The following is a 24,549-nucleotide window of genomic DNA, read 5'->3' as shown; positions in this document are numbered from 1 at the left end:
TCGAACCGTTTAGACGTGACAGGGCGAATGAGGAAATACCGAGAGCCGATGGCAATCAAAGACAAATAAATGCATGGTCAGAGGAGAATGAGTGGAGAGTTGGTGAAGTGTCCTGGTGAGTTGCTACCATTTAGAAACGCAGCAATGACCGCTGGAGCTAGTAGTCTGTGAACAGCAGTGCATACAATAACAACTTTTTTTTTACTGTCAGTGAATAGCACCGAATAAAAGTCAACGTTTTCTTTATATCTAGTGACAGTGATTAGCTATGGGCTAGCTTGACAGTCCCACCTGTGAACCCCTACTGTTAATTTCTAAGCTTTTACCACCTCCTCCGGTGAAAATGTTGTTTGCAAACGTAGCCGACGCCGACGGCTGGTCATGTCTTCAGTGTGATTATTGTTGATAGTGGCAACTAGTTTTCCTCGTGATTAATTGTCATTGACACCGTCAGGCTTACCGGTAGAGGGAGTGAGTAGTATGCGTCTGTGTCGCTGTGTTTGGCAGGTGTCTGTGTGGGCGGTGTCGTCCCATGGAAACTGTGGTGGAGAGCTTGTGTTGTAGAGAGGTGAGAGCGTTTTGGTCGCTGGTCGAGGACCTCACCCCGCGGCCAGCAGATGTAACGTGCCTAACGCAGCATCCTGGATTTGAGGCATGCTGCCTGAATCCGTTTGTGCTACACATAGCATACTCACACTTCAGGCAGGATCATGGTCCCCTTCAAGCCAGCACGCACGAGTATGTTCATGGTTTGTTTACTTTACCAATCTTTTTACACTGAGTCTTTTGAACAACAGCTATAGGTGACAGGAGATGTGTTGCATACACAATAAACATGCATAAGAGACAGGCTTAAAATGACGTTTCCAACCTACTTACAGTTTTAAACTTAAGAATCTTTCCTACTTATCCCTAGGCAATACCGGTACACTGCGTACAGGCAGGCTATACGCTGGGCTTATGGAGTTTTAGGCAGGAGTATAAGGAAGCATCTACCCTCTTGTGTGGTTTCAACCATCAGACAAAAATTTCAAAGTGGTGACCAGACCTATCAGGGCTTTCAATGGCCTCGTTTGGATGAAAATTAATAAAAATAATTGCTTATTCTGTTGTGATCCCCCAATTGCCCTTAAAATGTTATAAAGCACACAGAACACATGAATTTTGATAAGAAAACACAGTTTATTGGCATTGCTTTTAACGGTTACTGAACATTTACTGAACAAGGACGAAGATTACTGACCTGAAACGTTTGCACAGTTTCTTTTGTTTCTCTCACACACACACACACGCAAAAGCACATCAAGCAGACACACAGTGAGCCCAGACAACACCGCACACAGAGGTTGACAAGGCACAGGTAAAATGATTGGTAAATTATTTTGAATTACATACAACAAATTTCATGCAAATAACAGGCAGAGGAGCAGACATGCGGCATGCAGGACCCCTTGAATGGGGTACAGCGACAATTATTGCCACTTACAAAGATGGAAAAAACACATCACAAACCAACAGACTAAAGCCAGCCTGGTACATACATTGTAAATTATCTGGCAAGACAGTCAGAGCTATCAGATTGTAATTAGATATTCTGATTTTCTAACCAGATGGCCTGCTGCGCAAACAAAACCGTACCTGCTTGATCTTAACAAAAGTTCCTTCCTGCTGCACGATGCTACTATCTGACCTCTCACAACAGGCCGGACAGATGGCAAAAAGGCCCATCAGCTCCTCTTGGCAAACAATGAATTTGTCAATGCCACTACAACAACAAAAAATTAGGGAGGGAGGGAGGTGTCATTCAAACTACCAAAGCTACAGTACACAATAAAATGAGCATTCAAAATGGTCTATGTTGGTTTTAAATTATCTCACTTGTGGTGGGGGTCACACGCGTAAGGTGGCTCCTCATCAAACAAGTCCTCCTCATGCATCGGCTCTTCGGGCACCCACGATAAGTCACTAACGACAGAGGCATTATCATCATCTTCATCATCTGTCTGTTCAGGACTAGCGAGGGGAGTGGAGGTTTGTGGGCTGAAAGACGTCTGTGTGCCCACGCTGACCATCTTGGGCTTCAGGTTAACCTGCACAGCTGTGGAGAGGCAGTAAACATACCCAAACATGTGACAATCATAGCAAATCTAAGCGGCTATGTTTTGGTGTAGGCTATGTATTAATTTAATCAATGTGTATGGAAATGTACTGCTTGCATAGATACTGGCAATGATTTAGACAGAATATCTACCACTTAAAATACCCAAGACTTACCGCGAGACCATCGGGGGGGCTTCAAATAACACTGTGTCACAGCGTCAGAAGTGGAGGAGGACAAGGGCTGATCGCCAGTATCGACACTCTCCACAGTGTCTACACTGTCCACGGTCTCCTGCTGTGAGGTATCTGTCATCTTCTTGCCAAAACAAATATAATAAGTGGTTATAAATGTCTAGAGTACATGTGATGGTAACGTTAGTGAATTTACTGAGAGGTAGCTAAACTTTGAAGTGAAAAGTGGATAAACTGTTTCTGATATTCCAGAGGTGGGTAAACTGTGTTTACTTGCGTTTAGCCTCCATTACACGGTCACGGTCAAATATATGTGAAAGAGAACCGTAGCAGTCTAACACAAAACGCAAACACACTATTGTGAAAGCCCATTGCCGATGACGATTCCCGATGTCCATATTATGGACATTTACTTCAGGGCAATTTTGTTTCGGCTCATATTCGTGAATCACGAAATATGCTTTTCTAATTTCAGAATGATCACGCTTGTAGTGGAGGCTGTGTCAAAGGGAACACGGTATGCAAAATACAAACAGAGCTAGCTAAAACGCAGCTTGTAAACATTAACGTTAGCATGATGCTTACCGTGGCAATATATCGCTTGCGGCAGACGGTGTCTCTCGACCTCGGGACAGGACAAGCAGAGAGGTTTGCATTCACAGACGGCACGGCGGTAGGAATTAACTTAGCCATCCTCATACTTTTTAAAGAAAGTGCGACCATCTTGGCATCCCCTGAGTGGTAATCCTCCTCTTTGAAATGCGCGCTGCATATTCTCGAGTAGGCGGTGACAGAGCTAGCTGAAAAATCTGCCCGCCTAATCTTGACAAATTGCATCCCAGCTTCGGAAGATCCCTTTGTCCTTGGGGAAACAATGGACCCTATGTCCAGTTTTGCTGGAGTTCTTGCACCCGCCACAAACACAGTAATAAACCATGTTGTCTATTTATTCTCTACTCTTTCTCTAAGCTATCTGTTATGCTATGCTATCTCTGACTATATATTTATGCTATGCTATGATATCTATCTATGTATGTATCTATTTATCTATCAATCTATCGATCTCTTTCACTAGCTACTAACACTACTCGTCTCACTCTCTCAATGGTATTAAAGCGGGCTTTCGTTTGTCGTCCAAAAGCGAGTACCTCATGTGACGTCATGCAATGCATTGTGGGAGAAACAAGATTCATTGCTAACCTGTAGCTAACCGCTAAGATATCGCCTACTTTTCCTTATTATATTTCTTTTTTGTAATACCCTACAACATCAAATACAATGGATAGCTGTTTAAATGTTTATTACGAACTAGAAAATTGCCAGAAAAGAAAAAAAAAAAAACCTGCAACATAGCCTTTAAAGGGATACTTAACCCCAAAATAAAAGCTGTCACCATTTACTCTCCTTCATGTCTTTCCTAAACCATGAGACATTGGTTAATCTTAAAGTGACACAACTAAAGATATAGATGTTAGAGGAAGGATATGAATGGTAAAGAAGACAACTACTGTGGAAACACAGAATTATGTTTTTATTGTTACTGACACATGGTTTAGAACAAACTAAAAACTAACAAACAAAAGAAAAGCTTCAAGCAGAGAAAACATCAAATGTTAAACAGTGAAAAACCCCCACAAACTAAACAGACAGAGTTGTAAACAGATAACTATTTACATTTTACTGCTTTACTGAATGAACCTTTAAAAACACGGCGGTTTATGTGTTTTAAAATTAGCCTCATGGGCAGCTGGAGATCAGGTCATCCTCATTGAGTAGATGCTCTCAGGTATTGCATACACCACGGAGTCACTTGTGAGGAAGATAACTTCCACTTCAGTTTCTTGGACCTGCCCCATAGCAATCTGTAAGTTTTACAAATAAATAAATAAATAAAATAAAATGAGTCCTGGAAGTTTAAAGTTTTACACTGCATCCCAATTCAATTGCTTGTACTATATCCAAAAAATATGTACACTTAAGAGTACATACTTTAGAGTGTGTAGTAAAAGCTGCCAAAGTTTGAGACCTACTACTTTGTCGTAATTGCACCTATTAGTTATGCGCACCCTGTTATCATTTAAAGTGTGTAATGCAGATTAGAGACCCAGTGAGTCAATGTATTGATAAATTAGGTAGATTTTCTTTAAAGCATACTTATGAATAAGCTACTGAGTCATCTAGAGTCTCTAACCTGCATTACGTACTTTAAACTGCCCAGTCAATCATCTCATCACAGTTAATATCCTCCACATTAAATGTTAGTGTTAGAGTGTCTTATATCTGGACTTCAAATTTTGTCTTGAAACGATTATCTCGGTACTTTTGGAAAACTTATATCAACATACTACAGTTTGGGAAGCTAATCATAGTTTTGAATACTGTTTCATGATTAGGTTTGATTATCATGTCAAGTCAATGATTCGATTCAGTTCGATATAATAATGCATCATGATTATATCAAATTTAATTTGTGCATTTTTATTAAATTATACATGCAGGCTACTTTTTAACATAATTACGTCAATTAATTAATTATTGTCAAGTATCAAACAAAGTAAATATAGCTTGATTCATTTATTGTTTATAACTGGCTTTTCTTCATGGGATTAGTGTTTTATGGACATAGTAGATGGATTAGTTGTGCATTATGTACCTTCACAGAGGTATATATGGAAGACTGAACTTTTCCCCGGCCGTCGTTGAGGATGCGGGGACGAAGATGGGTGATGACCACATCCTCTCCTTCACACAGGTCCCACAGTGCCTCTTCCCTCCACAACGACACCTCGAAAACCTTTTCACCACACTTCAGGTGAAGATCCAGGACGGGAACGTGGGTGTGTCATCCTCACCCCACGCAGCTAGAAGATTAAAATTCAACTGAGTGTAGCATTTCACAATCCTGTTCCTGGAATATTTATTTTATTAAATTCACCAAATTTAGGTTAATTAATCTTCGATTAGGGAACACATTTGTTATTAACTTATTGATTATTAGCATGTATATTACTAACATATTGGCTGTTTATTGGTTCTTACAAAGATATATAGAAAGAAAAAATGTGTTGTTAATCATGCAGTGCTACTCCACATTTATTTAAAATTATTCTAAATTCTAAATCTTTATACATGGTGTTGGTGAAGATTTTCTGATTTAGCTTCTGCATCATTAACTTTACTATGTTAAATGGAAAATATGTGTCTTTATATTATTTAGTTTTTCAGAATTACTTTAGCACTTATTTTCTGAACCTTATTTTCAAAACTTCAATTCAATTGAAAGTTTATTTGTAGTGCTTTTTATGATACAAATCATTTTTATGTCTGATTCCTTTGTTTTTCTTACATTTTTTATGTTTGATTTCTTAAAGTCAGTTCACTCTCTATGCTAGGTAACTTGGAGCTGGAAAAGGATGATAGAGAGGTAATACTGTTAAACTGGTAAGTTACTTAAAGGGTTAGTTCGCCCAAAAATGAAAATTATGTCATTAATAACTCTAACCCTTATGCTGTTCCAAACATGTAAGGCCTCCTTTTATCTTCGGAACACAGTTTAAGATAATTTAGATTTAGTCCAACAGCTCTCAGTCCCTCCATTGAAGCTGTGTGTACGGTCTACTGTCCATGTCCAGAAAGATAAGAAAAACATCATCAAAGTAGTCCATGTGACATCAGAGGGTCCGTTGGAATTTTTTGAAGCATCGAAAATACATTTTGGTCCAAAAATTGCAAAAACGACGACTTTATTCAGCATTGTCTTCTCTTCCGTGTCTGTTGTGAGAAAGAATTCAAATCAAAGCAGTCTGGATATCCGGTTCGCGAACGAATCATTCAGTTCACCAAATCGAACTGAATCGTTTTAAACGGTTCGCATCTCTAATACGCATTAATCCACAAATGACTTAAGATGTTAATTTTTTTAATGTGGCTTACACTCCCTCTGAGTTCAAACAAACCAATATCCCGGAGTAATCCATGCACTCAAACAGTACACTGACTGAACTGATGTGAAGAGAGAACTGAAGATGAACACCGAGCTGAGCCAGATAATGAACAATAGACTGACTCGTTCACGAGTGAAGAACCGGTTGCATCGGTGTTCAGATCACCAGTAGTTGTTTTGGGCAGTTTGATTCAATTAACCGGTTGAAGAAAGCGGTTCACCGTTTTTTTTGTGCTCGACATAATGGCGTCATTTGCAATGATTGCCCTTGATTCAAGCCTTCGGTTTACCTGGGCTCATAACACTAGCACAGAATCAGTTCAGAATCAATCACCAAAAGAATGAGTTCGGTTCAGACGCTCTGTGTGTCGGTCTGCGTCATGCTGAATCACACATGCACAGTATCATCAGCTCCTCGGTTCACGAATCGGACGCGTCTGACAGAAACGGTTCTTGACTCGTGAACGAGTCAGTCTTTCGTTCGTTATCTGGCTCGGTGTTCATCTTCAGTTCTCTCTTCACAGCAGTTCAGTCAGTGTACTGTTTGAGTACATGAATTACTCCGAGATATTGGTTTGTTTTAACTCAGAGGGAGTGTCAGCCACATTAAAAAAGTGAACAGCTTAAGTCATTTGTGGATTAATGCGTATTAGAGATGCAAACCTTTTAAAATGATTCAGTTCGATTTGGTGAACTGAATGATTCATTCGCGAACCAGATAACCAGCTGCTTTGATTTAAACTCTCTCTCACAACAGACACGGAAGAGAAGACAATGCTGAATAAAGTCGTCGTTTTTGCTATTTTTGGACCAAAATGTATTTTCGATGCTTCAAAAAATTCTAACTGACCCTCTGATGTCACATGGACTACTTTGATGATGTTTTTCTTACCTTTCTGGACATGGACAGTAGACCGTACACACAGCTTCAATGGAGGGACTGAGAGCTCTAGGACTAAATCTAAAATATCTTAAGCCTTGAAATTCTGCATAATTAAGGGCGTGGCCACTTGGGTGACAGGTTGATTGACGTTGCTATCTGTTAGCCGTCACGTCACGTCAGCCGCTGAACTTGTTGTTGGTACACGATCCGTTCCACCTGCACGATCCGTTCTACGCATGCGCGTAATTACGTAGTAGAAAACGTCACTGTTTTCCTACACTATCGGTACCTACTAAAACACTTGACGGCAAGGCGGCACAACTTGCGGCATATTTTATGTAACGTTAGTTGTATTGTGTTTAACATTTAACAGCTTTTAAATGTAGCTTACGCTATGCATTACTATGTGTTTACGTGGTTGCCAATCCAAAATAATAAAGGATTTGTGAGTCGTTACATGAAAATACATGATCACTTTCCTCCATACATTGCGATTCATTGCTGGTATTAGGCTTAATTTACTTAACTTGCCGTGTTTTGGTCTGAGGTCAGTAGTATTGTCAAAGGCTGTTTGTGTAGTTTTTTTATTTGTTTATTAAAAGCTGCTAATCGAACTGGCGTCATTCTACCAACTCATCTGTCAGTTAAATAAAATAACTGCTCTTGAGCCGTTTGTCAATTTAATCAGACTGAATAAGCTTCTTTTTGCACTAAAAATATTTTATCTGCACTGTTTGTTCACTTCACTGGTTTGCACTCGATCTGCCTTCTGCCGCTTTATTTAACTTGATTTTTAATTTTATTATGTCTTTTTTACATTCCCTTATTGTATAGTTGTATCTACATTTTATATTTGACCTAGATTTTTAGGCTGTACTGTTAATGTTATCTGTATGCACCGGAGGGTCTTCGATTCTCTGTATGTATGTACTGTACATGTGGAAGAATTGACAAAGCAGACTTGACTAATAGTTAACCTTTAAGTTAGTAATTTTGTATTAGTATGGGTCTATATAGACTAATATATAGACTAATATATATATCGATCGAAGTGAGGGAAATAATCCCTTCAATGTTGTTTACAGAAGCCAACAAGGAACATAATGCATTTCTGCCAAGACTATCTGCACTTAAATGAAGAAAGAGCTACAAACAAGTGTGGGGAAACGTTATAGAGTATTTCAAACTGACAATGGAAATTACTTGAAAGAAGCATGTGTGCAAACAGAAGTTTTATTTAAGAGTAAAAATTATCTCTGACTTTCTCTCTCACACACACAAACACTCTCACCCTCTCTCACACACACAGACTCTCTCTCTCTCCCTCTCTCCCACCCACTCCCTCCCCCTCTCTCTCACACACTCTCCCTCTCACACATACACACACACACTCTCTCTCTCTCGCTCTCTCTCTCTCACATAAACACACACTCTCCTACCCTTCCTCTCTCTCCCACACACACACTCTCCTACCCTTCCTCTCTCTCTCTCTCTCTCTCTCTCACACACACACACACACTCTCTCTTGCTCTCCCCCTCTCTCACACACACACACTCTCTCTCTCCCCCTCTCTATCTCTCACACACACACACACACACTTCCTCCCTCATACTCACACAGTGTGTGGGTCACTGTGCAGGCCAACTCCAGCATTTACTCTCAGGTTGAGGGTGTCTTTGCAAATAATCATAAAGGTTTCCATGTCCTTGATTTTTTCAAAAATTAATGTGAAGGGCTCCATAGCATCGCACTGCATTGACTCCAGCACCCTCCATGCTTCCCTTCGGTCATCATGATCCATGAACGTATGTTGGCTCTTGCATCTGGCCAGTGAAAAGCCCAACACTGTTCCTCACAATGTATTCTGCCTCGTACATATGTTTTAATTTAATGTGAGGGGCAGCTCCTCCACTTCTACCTGTTCCTCCTATGATAAAATAAAATATCAAAAATTAACCTGTTATGTGTCACTCACGTTTTTGAAGATAGACATGAATGTGAATGATACAAACCTAAATTTTTATAATTCATGACTGAAAACATTTTGTTATGGTTTGAATATTATTGTTGTATTTTCATTTAAACCATAACATGCACAAAGTAAATAAAGGTAGGTCTCAAATAATTAGAATATTATGAAAGTTTGTCAATTTCAATAATTCAAATGTAAAACATGAATCTCATACATTATATATAGTTGTATATACAGCAGTGTATAAAACTGTTACAGGCACCGACATAATATTTCGGTCTTCATCGCGGCACAGAATAACAAAATACATCCATAAGAACCCGTTTGTTATTTAATATACATAAATTAAAACAGTGGACAGTATAGGAGTTCATCATTTGTGCTCTGCATTAGGCTATGTGTGAATAATCAGAAAATAAAAACTGCATGTAGAAGTGAAGAGGTTTGCTCCAGTCATGTAAACATCTTACTGCGATTAACTCCTTACTCTGATCATTGGAAAGAATCGCATTATTGGTGTACATCTGACCCACCTTGACTTGAACAGTTTGTTATGATCTTCTATTTTTGAATATATCATATGATGTAACATGTTGTATAAATCTATATAATGTATCGGTTTCAAGTTGTACATTTAAAGGGTTAGTTCACCCAGATAGCACATTTATGTAATTAATAACTTACCCTCATGTTGTTTCAAACCCGTAAAACCTCTGTTTATCTTTTGAACACAGTTTAAGATATTACCGGATATCCAGACTGCTTTGTTTGGAACTCTCTCTCACAACAGACACGGAAGAGAAGACAATGATGAATAAAGTCGTAGTTTTTGCTATTTTTGGACCAAAATGTATTTTTGATGCTTCAATAAAGACCCTCTGATGTCACATGGACTGCTCTGATGATGTTTTTCTTCCCTTTCTGGACATGGACAGTAGACCGTACACACAGCTTCAATGGAGGGACTGAGAGCTCTAGGACTAAATCTAAAATATCTTAAACTGTGTTCCGAAGATAAACGGAGGTTTTACAGGTTTGAAACAAAATGAGGGTAAGTTATTAATTACATAAATGTGCTATCTGGGCGAACTAATCCTTTAATTCAGTAATTCACACACTTTTGCACAATATTCAATTTTTTTGACCTACCTATATAGAATGCATAAGTAAAAATGGTTACCTGGTTTGGCCATACCTTGACTATTTGGGGTCGATAAATCCTAAAAATAGGTGGTAGGTTGCCTGCCATCAGCTGTTCTGCCTCCTCTGTCCAGAAGGCAAAGCGCTGCCCAAATTTCTGCCCATGCCTATTCAAAAGTATGGTACTTTTAAATGTAGCATAATTGTAAAGCAGAGCAGTGTTTCTCTGCTTGAAATGTGTCCTACCTTGCGATCGAGAATTTCTCCAGAATCTGGATACACCACCACTTACGAATAGATGGGATGTCAGTCTGTAATACACATGTAATATTGGAGTCTTGCATTGTTTGTTTCTTAACATTCTTGGATACATACATTCCATGAATTACAACTTACATCCAAAAAGTGAAACATGGCACCAGTACAGATGCAGAGGGCATACTGTTAAACCCTGTCCATGGTCGCCCTCACGCACCCATGGTTCCCTGTGCCAGGGTTGTTGTGGCACTCCTCCAGGACAGCCCGCCTCTGCTCATCAGACAGCACAACCAGTCTCATGAATTGTGCACTGGGGCCAGTGTAGAATAATTTATTTTCTGTGATAGACAAACAAAGTTTTTACATAATGATTTTGCTGCTTTGTTTGGTATTACAATACAGCACTTACGTGCATGTGCCTTTGTTCAGGGATGCAAACACGTGTGGTGAAAAATGTTGGGGGTTACTATGTCTGACTAGATGGAACGTTACTAACATGCTCACATGTGTTAACTAAAACAATGCTAATATTAGGGCTGGGTATTGTTCAAACAATTTTGATACCGGTTCCTGAACGATACTTTTTAGATACCAATTTTATGAAATCCATTTTTAACAAGATTACATAACACATTACCTCAGAAAACTTTTTATTTTTCAGTTTGACTCATGCTCCTTAGATAGTGCACTTTTTTAATTTTTTATAAAGAGCTCATGATCACCAAAGCTGAATTTGTTTGATCAAAAATAAAGTAAAACTTGTAACACTGTGATATAGTATTATATTCAAATAAGATTTTAAATTATATTTCACAATGTAATTTATTCCTGCGATGTCAAAGCTGAGTTTGCAAAATCATTACTTCAGTGTCACATTTCCTTCAGAAATATAAAAACAGTTTGCAACTTTATATTTTGGAAACTATGATAAATGTTTTCATGATTCTTTGAATTAGAATTTCAAAAGAACAGCATTTATTTGAAACAGAAATCGTTTGTAACATTACACGTTAAGTTCATGATTCCTTACTGGAAAAAAAATCTGACTAACCAACACATTTTTGAATTATTGCAATATAAACACTGTCAGCGTGATCAACAAAGTATCCTCTTCATTTACCAGTCGGAGACGGAAAAACTTTCTGCTCTTATGTTTACTCCGTGCACTGTCAAGGTCTTCATCACATCTGTCATGGTACCAGTCTTTGGAGTAAGCATTTTACTGCAAATACTGCATCGCGCGCTGTTGGCATCGAGACTTTTCCAAATTTTTAGTGTGTGTGAGTGTGTGTGTGTGTGCGCGCGCCTCATAGGAGTATGTTTTAGGTGTGTCGTTGAGCATTTCTTACGTATTTGTTTAAGCACTGATATTGACGAGTTAACTCTTTAGGTATTGGAATCTGATACCAAACAAGAAGTCATTTTTTCGATAGTATTGAGGCAATTCGGTCGGTAACGTTACCTAAAAAGTATCGAACTCGGTACCCAGCCCTAGCTAATATTATTTCAAATTCCCACACTCACTTACCTCTTATAACGAAATTTGCAGCCATTCGTGAGACCTTCTTCTTTAACACCGTATCCACTAACCCGTCAACCAAATATTGCCTAACGGCATCGTAAAGGGCAAACTTCTAATTCCTTCCGCTGAACTCCATTTTCTTTCGCGGTGAGGGAATTAAGTCTCGCGGTACAAATTTGCGCATGCGTGGAACGGATCGTGCAGCGTCGTAAATCGTCACAAAACAGAATTACCATTTGCGCATGTGCGTTTTCTACTACGTAATTACGCGCATGCGTAGAACGGATCGTGCAGGTGGACGGATCGTGTACCGACACTTGTCATCTCTGCCGTGTTTCTGCCTTTGTTTTAAACATTCTATGTTTGTTTTCGTGATTATTTCTTAAAATCATCAAATAAAACGTCTTGTTGTGCGGTTAATTGTATTAGCAGACCATCCAAGTCTATGATCCTTTTTTTCCGGTGAGTGATATTGTAATGTAATTTTATTTATTTATCTATTTATTCTTTATAACGGGGATTTAAAACTTTACACTCCAGAATCAAACAGACTGTGATTAGCTGTAACGTTATTTAACGACTGTAACATTATTTAACGCCCGTATTTAACAACAATTTTTAAGTGTTTTCCTTACACTGAACACCATTAACTTTAGACTATGAGAAAACACTTCGACTTAAACCAAATAAAACTGTTTTAAAAGACGAAACTCAGTAAGAACATGATTAATAAATAATACTATGTACAGACAAGCACTGTTTTAATGCATTAAGCCATGTAAGTTAAGCGTTTTCCTTATAACGTTTATTTCTATGGGAGGAAACCGCCAGATGCGTGTTGCGTTCGTATTCTGGACTCATCTGCTTGTCTGTACATAAGTAGGCTATGATTTATTAATAACGTGTTTTCTGAGTTTGGTCTTTGAAAAACACTGTCTTAATGCATTAAGCCAAATTAAGTTTTTAAAAATATCCCAAACAGAATGAGGACCGTGATGGCCTCCACCTTTTTTAAGCCAAAAAAACACTTTTATTCTGAGCATTTTAATACTAAAGTCATTGAATTGTTTACATGCAAAAGAGTCTGTGAAAGAGGTAACTATCTATTTGTCTGTGTAAAGTTTTCCACTAGGTGATCACGACCCTCTCAGACTAGACCCGTGGATGCTCAACATGAAACGACAGAACTGGACTCCTAACAAGGCTTCTCGTCTGTGCAGTGTACACTTTGAGATAGGGCTGGACGATTATGGCCTAAAATCGATTAATTGAACATTTTACCTCGATTACGATTAATGAACGATTATTTTGTTTCTGTTTAGTTTTTTTGCCCTCATAGTTCACTGACAAGGTTTGTACTGTAAATACGATTGACTTTCAGCAGTTATTTTATCTATGTTCATAACATTTCTTACTAAGGTTTGGGTATTGTATGAATTTTATCGATTCCTAGTTTAGATTCCAATAAGATAAAAAATCCAATATAAAAAATGTTTAGATGTCAAACATCTTTACAAAGCCTTCTGTTGCAGCTGAATAACTTGAGCAAAAATCAGCAGCCTACAAAACACTGCAAGAGGAATATTGCCTGTGATTTAAAAAAAATACCACAGCAAAAACAACTAGATTAATATAAATTTCAAAGTGTTAAAGACAAGTAATAAGATAGGTCAGTAATAAGAAAGGAACAAACAAATAAATTAGCAATATCATAAATTACTATACTATACTTACTATATTTACATTTGGTCCCCATAATGTGATAAATTAGTAAAAAGAATAGATGATTTATTAATTATTTAATAAAATTATTTAAGTTATGTTCTAATTTTAAATGTTTATTCATGTAAATTCTGCGTGACTGTGACGTGTTTAAATGGGCGTGCGTGCTGAACATTCGAGTTTCATTCAAACACTGGAGCGGAGGGAGTTGCCATAGAAACGGAGCGCCAACACAACAACTGACAAGCAGAGAATCACTGACTTTTGCTGCTGTTTTCAAAGATTTCGGTAAGTGTAGTCCCTAAAATCACAAAGATATTACCAGGGCTCTCAAGTCTCACGCATTGGGCGTGAGACACACGCATTTCAACCCGTTCACACGCCACACCTTGTATTTCTCACGCAGAGACATTACGAGGATAACGCCCACCAAGTTGCGGCGCTATTTTTTAAACAGTGAACAGGTAGATGAATCAAGTAAGTTCCCCACAGAGCTTTGAAGGCCCTGACACGCACCAGTTAATCAAATAAAAAAAATAATTACGGAACAGCCAATCATAAAAAAGCATTGCTGTATCTGGGTAAGATTTTCACAGGCTCATGCGCGACACAGATTCAGATGTTCGCTGAAGTAACTTGGGTAACGTAACGGTTACAGAAGAGGACAGCGGCTGTCACTTTTATAATTTCTACAGACTTATCAACGTGGGAGAAGAACATCCTAAGAATACAGTACGTCATCTCATCATTGCTGGGGAATATAACGTTATGTGTCCAGACAGCTGGTACACAGTTTGCAGTTTGATCAGACTATCAGGTGAATTAGCCTATAAAAAAAAAAAAAAAGTAACACTAGCCTGTTGATTCCCTGCTAGTTCTATTTTAAGAAATTCACAAAGTATTGGCCAAGACAATGACCCCAATTTTTTAAATATAAAGTCTAAGATATGTTTTGGTCTGATGGGTTATTTTTGCGCCTATTATTAGCCCACTATTATTTTGTATAGCTATACGTTGAAGAGGCTGGGTGGCTACTCTGACAGTTTTATATAAGAGACTTCTATAATAGGCCTATCCATATTGGGAAAAAATTACATTGCAATATTTTATTTTTCTGCGATATATATTGCGATATGAAATCTAATCAAATTTTTTCTTACAAACAAAAATGGGGTGAGCAGATTTACATTCTCATTTTAAATGATTTAAACATCGACACCATCGTGTCAATTGATTAATATGCGCGAGGGAGAGAGCAAGACAGCGCTCCTGTTGTTTGAAGCGCTCTCTCCCTCTCTCTCTCCCCCTGTCTCTCTCTCTCGCGCGCGCAGTCTTTCTCGCGCTCTTTCTCTCGCTCTCTCCCTCTCGCGCGCTCTCTCTTTCTCTCACGGTCTGCGCGAATCGCATTCGTCAAGGGCCGGGGAGCAGCTTGCAGTTCCACAGTTCAATTCAATTAAATTCAAGTTTATTTGTATATCGCTTTTTACAATACAAATCGTTATAAAGCAACTTTACAGAAAATTATGTTTCAACAATATTTAGTAGTAGCTTATGGTGGTGACTGTCAGTTTGTGCACGTTTGATAGGATTTTTAGAAAAATCAATACAAGACGTAATCAGCCAGACGATGAACATTATTAATATTATTAATTAATAATTATTATATGATACAGTCACACTTGTAGCAATAATTGTTAGTTCTGTTTGTTGATTCAGGGTTAGCATCATCTGAGGTCCTCTGAGGGTCAGCATCATCTCTTCTCAGGTGTTCTGGATCCAGACTGGAGCTTGTGTAAATCCCGTGGCAAAACATAGAAACAAAATAGAGACATCATTAGCATAGCACACCCTACATCCACATCCTGCAATGTGACTATAGTGGATTCTTACATCGCGATATCGATGCTTAAACGACACATTGTGCAGCCCTTTATTTTTAGTTTTTTCTTTCTTTTTATTTTTACTGAACAACCTCCTGGTCCCCATTGTGAAAACGTTCTGCCTAGGCTATTTCATTATATTTTATCCAATGTAAAATATTGATTATTGCATTTGTCAAAATTTCAAAGATGTCAGGGAAGAGGCAAAGGAGCATTCTTTCATGCTTTGCTCTTAAAGATCAGCTCCCTAAAAAGGTGGCTAGGTCAGAGGAGGAGACTGTGGAGAAGACAGTAGTGGAGGAGGCAGTTAGGGTGCCAGTAGAGGATGGGTCCATGGAAGAGACTGAGGAGGACACCATAAAGGAAACCATGGAGAACCCACTGGAAACAGGGAGAAAGAGAGGGTTAAGTGGAGCAGCCACCTATAGGTGTTCCTTTAAGAAGGAGTGGTCAACCCGATGGCCATTCATCACAATGGGAACCAGCAGCTCTTTTTACTGGTGCTCAGTCTGCAGACAAGAGAGCTCCTGTGCCCATCAAGGTGTGAGGGACATAAGCAGGCATGTGGAAAGCAAAGGACATCGAACCAAAGAACAGGCTCTAAAATCAGCCAGCAGTGTTGCACAGGTCTACACACCAGCAACTTCTGTTGGAGGCATGAGTGTACAAGAGGCCAAGGTACATAGCAAAGGAAAACCAAAAGGCTGTTGGCAATGTTTGATAAATTGCATTTTCCTTTAAAATTGTAGGTTATATTACACTGAACACTTATCTAATGCTTTATGAGTTATTTAATTAATTGTTTCTGTTGCAGACCAGGAGGGCTGAGGTGAAGGTTGCCATTGCAATGGTGCAGCACAATGTTCCATTTGCCGTTGCTGACCATTTCAGCCCCTTGTACAAAGAATGTTTTAGAGACTCCCCCACGGCTCAGAGCTTTAAGAGCGCAAGCACCAAAACAACGCGCATCATAAATGAAGCAGTGGCACCTCATTTTAAGAAGGAACTGGTGATGAAGATGAGAGAGAATCCCTGCACACTTGTCACAGATGGCTCAAATGACACTGGTATGAGTTTAACAACTACCAGTTATTTGTATTTTTTATCCATTTCTACATGCACACTCATACAATTTTTGAACAACATGTTGGTTTAGTTATGCACTTTATTGTTACAGGTCTAGAGAAGATGAATCCCCTCACAGTACGAATATTTGACAGCAACAAAGTTGTGCACAGATTCTTTGATATGTGCACCACAAGTGGGCGGAACTGTGGAACTGCTGAAGTGATTTATAAAAAAATCAATGACACCCTGCAGGAAAGCAACATCCCTTGGAGAAACTGTGTAGGTCTCTCTATTGACAATGCTCCTGTATATACAGGTGCCAACAATTCAATTGCAGCCAGAATGCTTAGGGAAAATGGCAGCATTTACATACATGGATGCCCCTGTCATATTATCCACAACACTGCCAAACAGGCAGGGCAGAGGTTTTTGGAAGTACGTTCAAAATGTACACTTTATATTACCAATCTGTTAAGTCCAATGGCAAGTTAAACAGTTTGCTGATAGTGTTGTATTAATTATTGGAATTTATGTATTTCAGATATCCGGTTTTGATCCTGAAGATCTGGCGGTGGATGTTGGGTATTGGTTTAAGGGAAGCACCAATCGTAAAGGTTACCTGGCAGGTTCGTGGTTCAACCAGCTCTACTTTTATACAACAAAATGCAGACTTTTTTTATATTGATGGTATATATATTATTATTATTATTATTATTATTATTTTTCTTTTCTTTTTTTTTTTCAGAATTTTTTGAATTCCATGACAGTGAGTATATGGAAATGCTGCTGCACATTTCAGTGCGATGGTTGAGCCTGGAGAGGTGTATAACCCGAATTCTGCGACAGTATGGGCCACTTACCAGCTATTTTAAATCTTTAAGTATGTTGCTTATTTCAATGACAGGAGTACAGGTGCATTACACCAAACTAAATATAAATTTTTAAGCACAATCTGTTTTTATTTACAGATGAGAAACAACCAAGGTTTAGAAGGCTGGTGGATGCTTTTTCCAAGCCCCTGACTGAAGTTTACCTCCTTTTCTATCAAGCGATGCTGCCAATATTCTCCACACTGAACCTCCTCCTCCAGAGGGAAAGGTCTTCCATCTTCCAGCTCCATGGAGAGGTAACATGCAAGGGTTGGCCATCCTGCTGCTTATTTTTCATTGGCTGATATGTCCTTTTTCAAGTAATACATGGAAATCTTTTATGAACTACAAATTTGCAGATGACAAAGTTCATCCTGAAACTGTTTGCAAGGTTCATGAAGCCGTTAGCACTACAGGGCCGACAAGTCCATGACATCCTCTACATGGACCCACTAAACCAACTGCCAGGTAAAACTTCCAAGTCTCACATGAGATAGACCTGTACTTTTTGGGAATATTGTTACTGGGTAAGTTGAGTGATATCTCTGATGTTATGGAAAAGGCATAAAATGTGTGTAGGCATACAATGTTTATGTAAGACCCCACCACCTTTAATGTTGAGGAGTTTTGGGGGAGTATGTCCTCAATCAAGTGCAAAGTAAGACATATTTGGCATCACATGACATACAACTGAAATCATAAAAGCAAAGCATTTGAGTAATAGAGGCTCTTGGTTCCTTTTTTCAAAGGTGACCAGTTTGAGCCAGTTTGGGAGGCTTTCTAAAATAGCGTCATTGGTGTTAGTGCTCCCTCATTCAAATGCCGACGCTGAAAGGGTTTTCTCCATGGTGGGATTGAACAAGACTAAAACCAGGAACAGCTTAGCACTTGATGGAACCCTGTCATCCATCATGACAGTAAAAATGGCTGGCCTGGAACCACAGTGCTTCAAATGGGAGCCACCAACCCCTGTGCTAAAGGCCTCAAAACCAGCTACAAACACCTACAATAAACAACACTGACCATTCTCTCTCTCTCTCTCTCACACACACACTCACACACAAATAAATAAATGTTGAATTAAATAAATATTATTTCATTTGTAAGAATATGTGTCATTTATGAGTACCTGCCGCCGCCAAAATCTCACTCTAAACTCATTTCAAAACTTGAGAGCCCTGATGATGCATTGTTGTAGATTAAACTACCCAACAGTGTATTAGTAGGCAACTTTAAATTGAATAACATTGAACATATTTAGAAATTAAACAAATTATTTTTCAGAACAATAATGTACATACCTTTACTTTTACTCTCAATACCCAAAGTATATTAGAGTATGCAAGATAATACTTCTACTTAAAGGATAGTTCAACTAAAAATTACAATACTGTGATCCTTTGCTCAACCAGTTGTTCCAGATTTGTAATTTTCCTTTTTGGGTAAACTATCCCTTCAGCTAAGGTTTTAAACATGACTAGTAGATTTTAGCCAATATGGTATTGGTAGTTACTAAAAGTAGTTTACTTAAGTATCTCAATATTTCTTCAACTAATTACATTGTCATGGAGCTAAACAATTTCTCTTTTCCTTCTTTCCCTAAATCAGACTGTACCCCTGTACTGCAGGATAAAGCTGAATGTGGCAGCGCTGGACAGGTGTTTAATGGTTTAAGCCCTGACAGTGCTGCTGGATCTTCTGAGAAGTGAACGCCAACAGTGATGGGTGCCACAATCCAGACCCTGGTGTTTCTCTTCTGTCCGCCAGTGATACATCATAAAGATGGTCTCCAGAGTGTTTGACATGTGCCTCGTTCCACTGTCACTGCATTGTCCTCCGAGTCTCTGCTTCACCAAGAGATTCACCTCCTGAAGACCTCAGAACACATGGAAGCAGCGCTGGGCTCAAACTGATGTTGTTTTTCTGATTTTAAACCTAAACTATGCTGTAAATGGTTGTAAAAAGTACTTTCAATTATAGAGAAATTTGTTTTAATGTGTAAAAAAAATATTTACAGGATGAAAAAAATAAAATAATCTTTTGAGAAAAAATTTATAAGCTGCATTAAACAAATTAACAATGTACATAAGTACTTTTATTTACACGTGAAAATGCAAAAAAAAAAAAATATACAAAATGTACTCCTTTACAAACAAATTACACACAAAAAAATGAATAATGTATAGGTCACAGGTCGGAGCGGACCACAGATGTTGTGAGTCACGCCCCTTCCTAGTTTCCACCTCTAGGAGGTCCCAAGAACACCCCAATGACCAGACACACGAGAAGACGGTAAGTAAATATTAAAACAAACTTTAGTAAATGACTAAAAAAAATGGTATGGGGAAGGGAGGCTAAAATCCAAATCTCCAATTGGAGAGTCTCGAGTCTCTTAGACTCTGTCACGGGAGATCTCAGGTGAGTCCTTCACTCCTCTTTCCTTCTGGCTATGTGACGACAATCAGCTTATTCACAAGTGCCCCTTTGTTCTGGCTTGCAGGAAGACTGTCCAGGGCCCTCTCCTTTCCTGGACGTAACAGATACAAGTGGTGAGTATTGAGAGTTTGAATGCACGATGGATACCTGCTTCTACTCGTGGCGAACTCCGAGGCGGCCCAGCGAGTTGGACTCCCGGTCGTCCAAATGCTGGTGGAGCGTACAATGGCTGCCGGGATCCGACTGAAACCGTACTGGTAAGTGTACGGGGGAGGGCGGGGGGGGTTCCGCGGTTTCTGTATCCTGAGTGACGGGTCGACGTTCAGGTAGACGCTTCAAAGGGACCCGCTAGATCTGCACAAGAACATACAGGTAAGTATAACAGGACTGGACACGGACGGTGGACAGAGGGGCCCCTGGCTCTTCACTCGGGGCACAGGTAAGTCTGTAGAAAAGACCACTGGGGCTTCACTTGGGCATACAGGCGAGTGTACAACACAATATGCTGGCTTTAGCTTTGGGCATAAGGCAAGTACATCAAAGGTGACTGGGACTTCACTTGGGCATACAGGCGAGTGTACAACACAATATGCTGGCTTTAGCTTTGGGCAATAGCTTACGGTGAATATACAGGGAAACAGGAAGTGATGTAACTCACAGACCTTTGAGGAAATAGACGTCAGGCGTTCCTTTTCTGAGGCTTCAACCAACTGCTGATAGAGATGCGGATCGAAAGCTGCTGCTGCGCTGGGCCGAACACGGCCTCCGCTGGTGTCACACACAGGTAAGTTGTTTCACCCGGGGTGTGCTACACTGGGTGGGTCGAACGCTTCCCTCTTCTTTCTTCCAACCGACAGGGCAAGAGATCTAGACAGGGGCGAACCTTTGAAGAACTCCACAGCAGGTAATAATACACGCACAGCTGATTTCCTCCTACAGCAGCCTACTCCTCACCGTTAATACTTCCCACTATATCCACACTGTTCTTACTTGAAATTGTTTTCTGCCACCGTCACGTGGAGAAGGGTTAGGTGTCGTCGACGGCATATAATTGGAGATGTTTTCTTCGCCCGCCTCAGTACTCACTTCCTTCACAGGATTTAGTCAGGCCTGAAAGGTGGTTGTTGACGACACAAACACAGCACCACATTGAAATTTTCAAGTGTATACACTCACAGCAAAGGACAAAGACTCACCCACTGCACTTCACACACTCTTGGTGAATTTAGGGTCAAAACCCCGTCTGACAGGAGACTCGTCCTGGAAATCGTAGAGACACTGATACGAATATTCAGATTTAAACATCGCCGCCACGACACCCCAACGTCTTCTCTCGCTCACTGGTCCCGGCGCACCCACAATCCTCCTCCACGGTTGGGCCGCTCACATACTATGCCACAAACTCACAAAAAGGCTCACAGATAGTTCACTCTAAATGATTATGCTGCTGTACGATGGTTTAGGGTACTCACACCGTTACTAACACGAGGTCTCTTTTCCCTCTCCTTTCCAGCTCCTGGATACTTCTCCTGCTGCCACGTGACCTGTCGAGAGGGCCTCCTTCGGCGATACTTCCTGTTTTCAACCACTCAGAATTTGTTACACATGTCCATAGAGCATTTCACAGTTAGGTAGACATCCCAAAATACTCAGCCCGGTTTCTGTTTCTGCCAAACCCTTGTCTCCTTCTTCGCCCAGCCAACAATATCCTCTGCCTTCTTTCCGCTGCACTCGCCCAAACACTCCAACTCACTCGCCGAATCGGCTAGAATAAAAACCTCCCTCTGCAGTTTCTGAAGCCCTCTTTATACTCCTTCTCTTCACACTGCCCAATCCGCGATCGCCCTGCTCATCTATCCACCTGTGATCAATAAAACCCTGATTTCCTTTCCCGGAGTTCCCGGAAGTAACCGGTGTTTGAGGATTATGGTCCGGGCGGAACCAATCTCCGTCACTTTTAGTTCCACCCTTGCAAAGTAACTCCGTGACATCTACAACTTGCACCACAAAAATAAACTAAAGAAATTAGGTTGTTTCATTGACAATATGATATTTTAAAAAGATACTGAAAAACTGAAATGTACCCATTTTTTCCCCACTGTTTTCTCTTGACTAATGAAGAATATATTTGTTAAACATTCTCTCAAGAAGAGAAAGCTTGTGCTCCTCCCTCTCTCTCTCTCTCTCTCTCTCTCTGGAGTTTGATGTCCTACCTGAGCAGCTCCACTCGCTCCCTCACCTGTCCCATGACACTTAGCAAATAAACCATGCCTGTTAACAACAACAACACAATGAATTTCAGCAAAAAATTGTCTATTAACTTTGTATTAAGTCTTTCCCCAGCAGGCTCACTTTCTCCAGAATATTACTAAAATTACACTTGTAAAAAATAGAAAAAAAATACACAAAGAGATCTTAACATTAGAAAATATGACAAAGCAGGACATGCATACTAAATTCTGAAGAGCTAAAGTTTGGTTAAAACATTTGTAGACATCTCTTGCATGACAGCACTTCAAAAACACAACAAAGGGAAAGACAATTGCCTTATACTATATATAATCTTGACTTGACTGTCTTATTGTTTGTGGGCTTTATGTAAAAAAAAAAAACCTGGCTTTTAACACTTTGGCTAGATATTTGGGTAAATGAAAACACAATACTTACATTTCAATGTTAACTCCCCCACAGAACTCTCACTGCCTTGTTATTTGAATATAAACACCGTCGTCGTATGCACGCAAGTGATTCTGGGATATGGTAGGCTGCGAAGTGTCCATCAGATGTACACTTCGTTTTCATGGGAACTCTAGGGCGCATTTGACGTCGCTTTCGAAATTCGTCAGCCTTCGTCGCGCCGCGGTGACGCATTCGCACTTCAAATGCGCCCTTCCAAGTGCGCATTCTGACTTTGGGACAGCTTACGTCTTGACGCTGTGACGCAATCACACTCCACATCCGCACTTCACTTTGGGACACCCTTCGTCGCGCTGCTGTGACGCATTCGCACTTCGGAGACCACGCACTTAACTTTGGGACACAGCTAAAGAACATTATTAGCTGGGTGCAAAGACGTAATAATGCGGTCTGGATAGACATACAGTATTGTTCAAAATAATAGCAGTACAATGTGACTAACCAGAATAATCAAGGTTTTTCGTATATTTTTTTATTGCTACGTGGCAAACAAGTTACCAGTAGGTTCAGTAGATTCTCAGAAAACAAATGAGACCCAGCATTCATGATATGCACGCTCTTAAGGCTGTGCAATTGGGCAATTAGTTGAATTAGTTGAAAGGGGTGTGTTCAAAAAAATAGCAGTGTGGCATTCAATCACTGAGGTCATCAATTTTGTGAAGAAACAGGTGTGAATCAGGTGGCCCCTATTTAAGGATGAAGCCAACACTTGTTGAACATGCATTTGAAAGCTGAGGAAAATGGGTCGTTCAAGACATTGTTCAGAAGAACAGCGTACTTTGATTAAAAAGTTGATTAGAGAGGGGAAAACCTATAAAGAGGTGCAAAAAATGATAGGCTGTTCAGCTAAAATGATCTCCAATGCCTTAAAATGGAGAGCAAAACCAGAGAGACGTGGAAGAAAACGGAAGACAACCATCAAAATGGATAGAAGAATAACCAGAATGGCAAAGGCTCAGCCAATGATCACCTCCAGGATGATCAAAGACAGTCTGGAGTTACCTGTAAGTACTGTGACAGTTAGAAGACGTCTGTGTGAAGCTAATCTATTTTCAAGAATCCCCCGCAAAGTCCCTCTGTTAAAAAAAAGGCATGTGCAGAAGAGGTTACAATTTGCCAAAGAACACATCAACTGGCCTAAAGAGAAATGGAGGAACATTTTGTGGACTGATGAGAGTAAAATTGTTCTTTTTGGGTCCAAGGGCCACAGGCAGTTTGTGAGACGACCCCCAAACTCTGAATTCAAGCCACAGTACACAGTGAAGACAGTGAAGCATGGAGGTGCAAGCATCATGATATGGGCATGTTTCTCCTACTATGGTGTTGGGCCTATTTATCGCATACCAGTGATCATGGATCAGTTTGCATATCTTAAAATACTTGAAGAGGTCATGTTGCCCTATGCTGAAGAGGACATGCCCTTGAAATGGTTGTTTCAACAAGACAATGACCCAAAACACACTAGTAAACGGCAAAGTCTTGGTTCCAAACCAACAAAATGAATGTTATGGAGTGGCCAGCCCAATCTCCAGACCTTAATCCAATTGAGAACTTGTGGGGTGATATCAAAAATGCTGTTTCTGAAGCAAAACCAAGAAATGTGAATGAATTGTGGAATGTTGTTAAAGAATCATGGAGTGGAATAACAGCTGAGAGGTGCCACAAGTTGGTTGACTCCATGCCACCCAGATGTCAAGCAGTTTTAAAAAACTGTGGTCATACAACTAAATATTAGTTTAGTGATTCACAGGATTGCTAAATCCTAGAAAAAAAAAATGTTTGTACAAAATAGTTTTAAGTTTGTACAGTCAAAGGTAGACACTGCTATTTTTTTGAACACACCCCTTTCAACTAATTGCCCAATTG

General features: G+C 39.7%; 2 protein-coding genes across 3 annotated transcripts; one reads left to right on the top strand and one right to left on the bottom strand.

Moving 5' to 3' along the window:
• Nucleotides 1-1,162: 1,162 nt before the first annotated feature.
• LOC113091496 (uncharacterized) lies at nucleotides 1,163-3,065 on the bottom strand. 2 transcript variants are annotated; one of them, XR_003287359.1, is made up of 4 exons: nucleotides 2,878-3,065; nucleotides 2,275-2,406; nucleotides 1,879-2,098; nucleotides 1,163-1,765 (listed from the first exon to the last, which is right to left on the bottom strand). XR_003287359.1 is itself a non-coding variant. In XM_026257065.1 (4 exons), exons 1-4 carry the CDS (start codon nucleotides 3,013-3,015, stop codon nucleotides 1,603-1,605), a joined length of 663 nt encoding a protein of 220 aa, XP_026112850.1. In that variant the 5' UTR covers nucleotides 3,016-3,065; the 3' UTR covers nucleotides 1,163-1,602. The 2 variants fall into 2 exon arrangements, 1 of the variants encoding a protein (XP_026112850.1); XM_026257065.1 differs by having other exon boundaries at nucleotides 2,275-2,416.
• Nucleotides 3,066-15,664: 12,599 nt separating this feature from the next.
• Nucleotides 15,665-18,826, top strand: LOC113091495 (uncharacterized). Its single transcript, XM_026257064.1, has 7 exons — nucleotides 15,665-16,680; nucleotides 16,791-17,116; nucleotides 17,223-17,307; nucleotides 17,427-17,561; nucleotides 17,650-17,807; nucleotides 17,910-18,018; nucleotides 18,300-18,826. The coding sequence occupies exons 1-7, from the start codon at nucleotides 16,461-16,463 to the stop codon at nucleotides 18,332-18,334; spliced, it is 1,068 nt and encodes a 355-aa protein (XP_026112849.1). The 5' UTR covers nucleotides 15,665-16,460; the 3' UTR covers nucleotides 18,335-18,826.
• The last annotated feature ends 5,723 nt before the right edge of the window (nucleotides 18,827-24,549 follow it).

This window comes from Carassius auratus, unplaced genomic scaffold (genome assembly GCF_003368295.1).
Source record: "Carassius auratus strain Wakin unplaced genomic scaffold, ASM336829v1 scaf_tig00214203, whole genome shotgun sequence".
In the NCBI taxonomy this organism is placed as follows: domain Eukaryota; kingdom Metazoa; phylum Chordata; class Actinopteri; order Cypriniformes; family Cyprinidae; genus Carassius; species Carassius auratus.
This window is presented reverse-complemented; position numbering and strand designations above follow the sequence as displayed.